The sequence below is a fragment of the Oncorhynchus keta genome, chromosome 11, assembly GCF_023373465.1.
Source record: "Oncorhynchus keta strain PuntledgeMale-10-30-2019 chromosome 11, Oket_V2, whole genome shotgun sequence".
NCBI lineage: Eukaryota > Metazoa > Chordata > Actinopteri > Salmoniformes > Salmonidae > Oncorhynchus > Oncorhynchus keta.
In genome coordinates this window covers 1053702-1062319 of record NC_068431.1, presented here as the reverse complement: position 1 = coordinate 1062319, position 8618 = coordinate 1053702, and the positions used below count along the sequence as shown (strand labels likewise).

The 8618-nt window shown below is 48.4% G+C and overlaps 1 protein-coding gene and 2 long non-coding RNA genes across 10 annotated transcripts in view; 1 reads left to right on the top strand and 2 right to left on the bottom strand.

Annotated features, from left to right (window-relative positions):
• Nucleotides 1-1299: 1299 nt before the first annotated feature.
• Nucleotides 1300-3278, bottom strand: LOC127932977 (uncharacterized). 2 transcript variants are annotated; one of them, XR_008146535.1, is made up of 3 exons: nucleotides 3055-3278; nucleotides 2292-2772; nucleotides 1300-2170 (listed from the first exon to the last, which is right to left on the bottom strand). It is a non-coding gene; the product is annotated as an uncharacterized LOC127932977 (long non-coding RNA). The 2 variants fall into 2 exon arrangements; XR_008146536.1 differs by having other exon boundaries at nucleotides 2292-2532.
• A 1669-nt stretch (nucleotides 3279-4947) lies between these two features.
• Nucleotides 4948-6536, bottom strand: LOC127932975 (uncharacterized). 7 transcript variants are annotated; one of them, XR_008146525.1, is made up of 4 exons: nucleotides 6425-6536; nucleotides 5662-6172; nucleotides 5432-5601; nucleotides 4948-5355 (listed from the first exon to the last, which is right to left on the bottom strand). It is a non-coding gene; the product is annotated as an uncharacterized LOC127932975 (long non-coding RNA). The 7 variants fall into 7 exon arrangements; XR_008146524.1 differs by having other exon boundaries at nucleotides 6387-6505; XR_008146527.1 differs by lacking the exon at nucleotides 6425-6536 and having other exon boundaries at nucleotides 4948-5165; nucleotides 5242-5355; nucleotides 5662-6235.
• Nucleotides 6537-6920: 384 nt separating this feature from the next.
• The window catches only part of LOC118379050 (multidrug and toxin extrusion protein 1-like), an 81836-nt gene continuing 80138 nt past the window's right edge, over nucleotides 6921-8618 (top strand). Inside the window, exons 1-2 of the mRNA XM_052528984.1 lie at nucleotides 6921-7096; nucleotides 7296-7338. Coding sequence (XP_052384944.1) covers nucleotides 7071-7096; nucleotides 7296-7338 — 69 coding nt within the window. The 5' untranslated portion in view covers nucleotides 6921-7070. The remainder of the gene's footprint in view (nucleotides 7097-7295; nucleotides 7339-8618) is intronic.

Genomic DNA, 8618 nt, shown 5'->3' with positions numbered 1-8618 from the left:
TTTCAGAATGACAATGCCACCATGCACAAAGCAAGGTCCATACAGAAATGGTTTGTCTAGATCGGTATTGAAGAACTTGACTCGCCTGCACAAAGCCCTGACGTCAACCCCATTGACCACCTTTGGGATGAATTGGAACGCCGACTGCGAGCCAGGTCTAATCACCCAACATCAGTGCCCAACCTCACTAATGCTCTTATGGCTGAATGGAAGCAAGTCCACGCAGCAATGTTCCAACATCTAGTGGAAAGCCTTCCCAGAAGAGTGGAGGCTGTTATCACAGCAAAGGGGGGAGAAACCTCATATCAATGGCAATGATTTTGGAATGAGATGTTCGATGAGCAGGTGTCCACACACTGTTGGTTAAGTAGTGTATGTCTGTAGTCACTGTCACTTATAGATTCAACACTGAATCAAATCAGCAACACATTCATAGCCCCTTTATAAAACCAGTCATAGCCCCTTTATAAAACCAGTCATAGCCCCTTTATAAAACCAGTCATAGCCCCTTTATAAAACCAGTCATAGCCCCTTTATAAAACCAGTCATAGCCCCTTTATAAAACCAGTCATAGCCCCTTTATAAAACCAGTCATAGCCCCTTTATAAAACCAGTCATAGCCCCTTTATAAAACCAGTCATAGCCCCTTTATAAACCAGTCATAGCCCCTTTATAAAACCAGTCATAGCCCCTTTATAAAACCAGTCATAGCCCCTTTATAAAACCAGTCATAGCCCCTTTATAAAACCAGTCATAGCCCCTTTATAAAACCAGTCATAGCCCCTTTATAAAACCAGTCATAGCCCCTTTATAAAACCAGTAATAGCCCCTTTATAAAACCAGTCATAGCCCCTTTATATAACCAGTCATAGCCCCTTTATAATGAAACCATTTTTCATAGCCCCTTTATAAACCAGTCATAGCCCCTTTATAAAACCAGTCATAGCCCTTTATAAAACCAGTCATAGCTATGCCCTTTATGCAAAAAACCAGTCATGGTTAAATAAAGGTGAAACATATATATTTTTTAAATAGCCCCTTTATTAAACCAGTCATAGCCCCTTTATAAAACCAGTCATAGCACCTTTATAAAACCAGTCATAGCCCCTTTATAAAACCAGTCATAAGACCTTTATAGAACCAGTCATAGCCCATTTATAAAACCAGTCATAAGACCCTTATAGAACCAGTAATAGCTCCTTTTTAGAACCAGTCCTATGACCTTTATAGAACCATGCCTTAGCCCCTTTATAAAACCAGTCCTAAGACCTTTATAGAACCAGTCATAGCCCCTTTATGAAACCAGTAATAGCCCCTTTATAAAACCAGTCATAGCCCCTTTATAAAACCAGTCATATCTTTGTTATAAAACAAGTCATAGCCCCTTTATAAAACCAGTCATAGCCCCTTTATAGAACCCCTTTATAAAACCAACCATAGCCCCTTTATAAACCCAGTCATAGCCCCTTTTTAAAACTAGTCATAGCCCCTTTATAAAACCAGTCATAGCCCCTTTATAAAACCAGTCATAGACCCTTTATAAAACCAGTCATAGCCCCTTTATAAAACCAGTAATAGCCCCTTTATAAAACCAGTAATAGCCCCTTTATAAAACCAGTCATAGCCCCTTTTTAAAACTAGTCATAGCCCCTTTATAAAACCAGTAATAGCCCCTTTATAAAACCAGCCATAGCCCCTTTATAAAACCAGTAATAGCCTCTTTATAAAACCAGTAATAGCCTCTTTATAAAACCAGTCATAGCCCCTTTATAAAACCAGTCATAGCCCCTTTATAAAAACCAGTCATAAGACCCCTAAGTGTTACCATGATATCATGTTTTAGACTGATCCCCCCCATAAGTGTTACCATGAGATCATGTTTTAGACTGATCCCCCAAGTGTTACCATGAGATCATGTTTTAGACCTATTCCCCCTAAGTGTTACCATGATATCATATTTTAGACTGATTCCCCCCTAAGTGTTACCATGAGATCATGTTTTAGACTGATCCCCCCCCCCTAAGTGATACCATGAGATCATGTTTTAGACCTATTCCCCCTAAGTGTTACCATGAGATCATGTTTTAGACTGATCCCCCATAAGTGTTACCATGAGATCATGTTTTAGACTAATCCCCCCTAAGTGTCATTATGAGAACATGTTTTAGACCTGATCCCCCTAAGTGTTACCATGAGATCATGTTTTAGACTGATCCCCCTAAGTGTTACCATGAGATCATGTTTTAGACTGATCCCCCCCCTAAGTGTTACCATGAGATCATGTTTTAGACTGATCCCCCCCTAAGTGTTACCATGAGATCATGTTTTAGACCTATTCCCCCTAAGTGTTACCATGAGATCATGTTTTAGACTGATCCCCCCTAAGTGTTACCATGAGATCATGTTTTAGAGCTATTCCCCCTAAGTGTTACCATGAGATCATGTTTTAGACCTATTCCCCCTAAGTGTTACCATGAGATCATGTTTTAGACCTATTCCCCCTAAGTGTTACCATGAGATCATGTTTTAGACCTATTCCCCCTAAGTGTTACCATGAGATCATGTTTTAGACTGATCCCCCCCCTAAGTGTCATTATGAGATCATGTTTTAGATCTATTCCCCCTAAGTGTTACCATGAGATCATGTTTTAGACTGATCCCCCAAGTGTTACCATGAGATCATGTTTTAGACCTATTCCCCCTAAGTGTTACCATGAGATCATGTTTTAGACCTATTCCCCCTAAGTGTTACCATGAGATCATGTTTTAGACCTATCCCCCCTAAGTGTTACCATGAGATCATGTTTTAGACCTATCCCCCCTAAGTGTTACCATGAGATCATGTTTTAGACCTATTCCCCCTAAGTGTTACCATGAGATCATGTTTTAGACCTATTCCCCCCCTAAGTGTAACCATGAGATCATGTTTTAGACCTATTCCCCCTAAGTGTTACCATGAGATCATGTTTTAGACCTATTCCCCCTAAGTGTAACCATGAGATCATGTTTTAGACCTATTCCCCCTAAGTGTTACTATGAGAACATGTTTTAGACTGATCCCCCCCTAAGTGTTACCATGAGATCATGTTTTAGACTGATCCCCCCTAAGTGTTACCATGAGATCACGTTTTAGACCTATTCCCCCTAAGTGTTACCATGAGATCATGTTTTAGACTGATCCCCCCTAAGTGTTACCATGAGATCATGTTTTAGACTGATCCCCCTAAGTGTTACCATGAGATCATGTTTTAGACCTATTCCCCTTAAGTGTTACCATGAGATCATGTTTTAGACCTGATCCCCCTAAGTGTTACCATGAGATCATGTTTTAGACCTGTTACCCCTACATGTTACCATGAGTGCCGCAGGACAGATCACCCCATGTGTTACCATGAGAACATGTTTTTGCGACTGATCCCCCTACAGCTGGTGTTCGGATTCTGAGATCATGTTTTCATCACCTATTCTGTGGTCCCTAAGTGTTACCATGAGATCATGTTTTAGACCACAATTATCCCCTATGATTAGTTCTCTGACTGAGATCATTAAAAAAACATTTTGACTGACCCCTCTATAAAGTGTTACCATGAGAACATGTTTTAGACTGATCAATGTGACCACGACCCCCTACGGTTCTGGCATGAGATCATGTTTAGGAGGCCCTCTGTGTGTGTAACCATGAGATCATGTTTTAGACTGATCCCCCCTAAGTGTTACCATGAGATCATGTTTTAGACCTATTACCCCTAAGTGTTACTATGAGAACATGTTTTACACTTGTCTTGGCAGAGATTGCGCTGTTAACCTCACATGAAATACCATTGGTGCCGCAGGACAGAACTCACTCTTGGTGCATGTGTGTGTGTTGTGTGTGTGTTGTTTGCGTGCGAGCAAGCTCGTCTGTTACAGCTGGTGTCTCGGATTCTGAACTTCTTGCTCCCGTTTGTCATCACCATATTCTGTGGTCTACCAACTTTTAATTTTGATAGAGCTGGCAGTATAGCCTTCTGACCTACTCTACGTGATAGAGGTTAGGTTTTCCAGTAATTATCTACTATGATTAGTTCTGTCTGACCTGTCCGAGATTTCCACCCAAAAACATTGCCCAAAAAACCATTTCCCAGTTATACAGACAAACTGTGTTCTCTGTTTGTCCATTGTCAGTTCATCTTGCTTTGTCAAGTAAGCGTTTTTATTTCAGCTCCTGCTTTTCTTGTTCTTCCTGTCACCCTCCTGGTTTTGGCCTGTCCTGATCAATGACCACTCCCTGACCACCTGCCTGACCTCTACGGGCTGACCCTGGACTGGCTCTGGCCCACCTGCCTGACCACTCTACCTGTCCTCTCAGGTTAGGCCCTCTACCTGTCCTGACTCTAGGCCCACCTGCCTGACCACTCTGCCTGTGGGTTGCCCTCTCTGAGCCCTGCCTGACCACTGTACCTGGGTTAGGCCTGCCTGACCACTCTGCCTGTGGGTTAGGCCCCACTCTATCTGTGGGACTCTGAGCCCACCTGCCTGACCACTCTACCTGTCCTGACTCTAGCCCACCTGCCTGTGTGGGTTAGGCCCCTGTGTGACCCTGATTCTGCCTGCCTGACCCTCTGCCTGTCCTGACTCTGAGCCCACCTGCCTGACCACTCTCCCTGTCCTGACTCTGAGCCCACCTGTGTCTACCTGTCCTGTGTGTGCCCACCTGTGTCTACCTGTGACTGTGAGTGTGTACCTGTCCTGTGTGTGCCCACCTGTGACCACTGTACCTGTGTGTGTGTGCCCACCTGCCTGTCTGTGTGTGTGTGTGTGTGACTCTGTGCCCACCTGCACAGAATACCTTCCTGACTCTGGCCCACCTCTACCATCTTTTAATTTTGATAGAGGTTAGGTTTTCCAGTATAGCCTCTCTGAGCCCACCTGCCTGACCACTCTACCTGTCCTGACTCAGCCCCCTGATCTGTCTCACCTGTCCTTGTGATTGTCTCCACCCATCTCCAGGTGTTGCCCATCTTCACCATTATCCCTTGTGTATTTATACCTGTGTTCTCTGTTTGTCCATTGTCAGTTCATCTTGCTTTGTCAAGTCAACCAGCGTTTTTGTTCTCAGCTCCTGCTTTTCTTGTCTCTCTTTTTCTCACCCTCCTGGTTTTGGCCTGTCCTGACTCTGAGCCCACCTGCCTGACCACTCTCCCTGTACTGACTCTGAGCCCACCTGCCTGACCACTCTACCTGTCCTGACTCTGAGCCCACCTGCCTGACCACTCTACCTGTCCTGACTCTGAGCCCACCTGCCTGACCACTCTACCTGTCCTGACTCTGAGCCCACCTGCCTGACCACTCTACCTGTCCTGACTCTGAGCCCACCTGCCTGACCACTCTGCCTGTCCTGACTCTGAGCCCACCTTCCTGACCACTCTACCTGTCCTGACTCTGAGCCCACCTGCCTGACCACTCTACCTGTCCTGACTCTGAGCCCACCTGCCTGACCACTCTACCTGCCCCTGACCCTGATTCTGCCTGCCTGACCACTCTGCCTGTCCTGACTCTGAGCCCACCTGCCTGACCACTCTACCTGTCCTGACTCTGAGCCCACCTGCCTGACCACTCTACCTGACTCTCCCACCTGCCTGACCAGCCCTGACTCTGAGCCCACCTGCCTGACCACTCTACCTGTCCTGACTCTGAGCCCACCTGCCTGACCACTCTACCTGTCCTGACTCTGAGCCCACCTGCCTGACCACTCTACCTGTCCTGACTCTGAGCCCACCTGCCTGACCACTCTACCTGCCCTGACTCTGAGCCCACCTGCCTGACCACTCTACCTGTCCTGACTCTGAGCCCACCTGCCTGACCACTCTACCTGTCCTGACTCTGAGCCCACCTGCCTGACCACTCTACCTGCCTGACCTCTCTACCTGCCCTGACTCTGAGCCCACCTGCCTGACCACTCTACCTGTCCTGACTCTGAGCCCACCTGCCTGACCACTCTACCTGTCCTGACTCTGAGCCCACCTGCCTGACCACTCTACCTGTCCTGACTCTGAGCCCACCTGCCTGACCACTCTACCTGTCCTGACTCTGAGCCCACCTGCCTGACCACTCTACCTGTCCTGACTCTGAGCCCACCTGCCTGACCACTCTACCTGTCCTGACTCTGAGCCCACCTGCCTGACCACTCTACCTGCCCCTGACCCTGAGCCCACCTGCCTGACCACTCTACCTGCCCTGACTCTGAGCCCACCTGCCTGACCACTCTACCTGTCCTGACTCTGAGCCCACCTGCCTGACCACTCTACCTGTCCTGACTCTGAGCCCACCTGCCTGACCACTCTACCTGACCTGACCTGCCTGACCACTCTGCCTGTCCTGACTCTGCCCACCCCTGACCACTCTACCTGTCCTGACTCTGAGCCCACCTGCCTGACCACTCTACCTGTCCTGACTCTGAGCCCACCTGCCTGACCACTCTACCTGTCCTGACTCTGAGCCCACCTGCCTGACCACTCTACCTGTCCTGACTCTGAGCCCACCTGCCTGACCACTCTACCTGTCCTGACTCTGAGCCCACCTGCCTGTCTACCTACCTGCCTGACTCTGAGCCCACCTCTGTGTGTGTGTGTGTGTGTACCTGTGTGTGTGTGTGTGTGTCTGTGTGTGTGTGTGTGTGTGTGTGTGTGTGTGTGTGTTGTGTGTGTGTGTGTGTGTGTGTGTGTGTGTGTGTGTGTGTGTGTGTGTGTGTGTGTGTGTGTGTGTGTGTGTGTGTGTGTGTGTCTGTGTGTGTGTGTGTGTGTGTGTGTGTGTGTGTGTGTGTGTGTGTGTGTGTGTGTGTGTGTGTGTGTGTGTGTGTGTGTGTGTGTGTCTGTGTCGTGTGTGTGTGTGTGTGTGTGTGTGTGTGTGTGTGTGTGTGTGTGTGTGTGTGTGTGTGTGTGTGTGTGTGTGTGTGTGTGTGTGTATAGACATTTGGCAGCAGTAACCTGCACCGTGTGGGGGTGATCCTGCAGAGAGCAGTGTTGATCCTGCTGCTGCTCTGTCTGCCCTGCTGGGGACTCCTCATCAACGCCCAAAACATCCTACTAGCCATGAATCAGGAGCAGGAGGTGGCCCGGTGGGAAACACACAGATTTACACACACACACACACACACACACACACACACACACACACACACACACACACACACACACACACACACACACACACACACACACACACACACACACGCTGTGGATGTTGACTCAGACATAAATGTCTGTGCATTGTGGTTGGTATGTAACTGACCGTTTGTTCTGTTGTCTCCCCGTCAGGATCGCCCAACTATATGTGATGCTTTACCTGCCTGCTGTTCCTGTGAGTAACACTGTCTCCAACCAGAGGACTGAGATAAAGCCTGAATGGGGACATAGGACAGTCTAGACACAGACTGGTTGTGGACAGTCTAAATAGAGCTTACATGGGGACATACGACTGATAGAGCCTGGGTGGGGACAGAGGATAGAGCCTGGGTGGGGACAGAGGACAGAGATAGAGCCTGGGTGGGGACAGAGGATAGAGCCTGGGTGGGGACAGAGGACAGAGATAGAGCCTGGGTGGGGACAGAGGATAGAGCCTGGGTGGGGACAGAGGACAGAGATAGAGCCTGGGTGGGGACAGAGGATAGAGCCTGGGTGGGGACAGAGGACAGAGATAGAGCCTGGTTGGGGACAGAGGACAGAGATAGAGCCTGGGTGGAGACAGAGGACAGACTTGATAGAGCCTGGGTGGGGACAGAGGATAGAGATAGAGCCTGGGTGGGGACAGAGGATAGAGCCTGGGTGGGGACAGAGGATAGAGCCTGGGTGGGGACAGAGGATAGAGATAAAGCCTGGGTGGGGACAGAGATAGAGCCTGGGTGGGGACAGAGGATAGAGATCGAGCCTGGGTGGGGACAGAGGATAGAGCCTGGGTGGGGACAGAGGACAGAGGATAGAGCCTGGGTGAGGACAGAGGACAGAGATAGAGCCTGGGTGGTGACAGAGGAATGTTTAGATAGAGCCAGGGTGGTGACAGAGGAATGTTTAGATAGAGCCTGGCTGGTGACAGAGGAATGTTTAGATAGAGCCTGGCTGGTAACAGAGGAATGTTTAGATAGAGCCTGGCTGGTGACAGAGGAATGTTTAGATAGAGGCTGGCTGGTGACAGAGGAATGTTTAGATAGAGCCTGGCTGGTGACAGAGGAATGTTTAGATAGAGCCTGGCTGGTGACAGAGGAATGTTTATATAGAGCCTGGCTGGTGACAGAGGAATGTTTAGATAGAGCCTGGCTGGTGACAGAGGAATGTTTAGATAGAGCCTGGCTGGTGACAGAGGAATGTTTATATAGAGCCTGGCTGGTGACAGAGGAATGTTTAGATAGAGCCTGGCTGGTGACAGAGGAATGTTTAGATAGAGCCTGGCTGGTGACAGAGGAATGTTTAGATAGAGCCAGGGTGGTGACAGAAGAATGTTTAGATAGAGCCAGGGTGGTAACAGAGGAATGTTTAGATAGAGCCTGGCTGGTGACAGAGGAATGTTTATATAGAGCCTGGCTGGTGACAGAGGAATGTTTAGATAGAGCCTGGCTGGTGACAGAGGAATGTTTAGATAGAGCC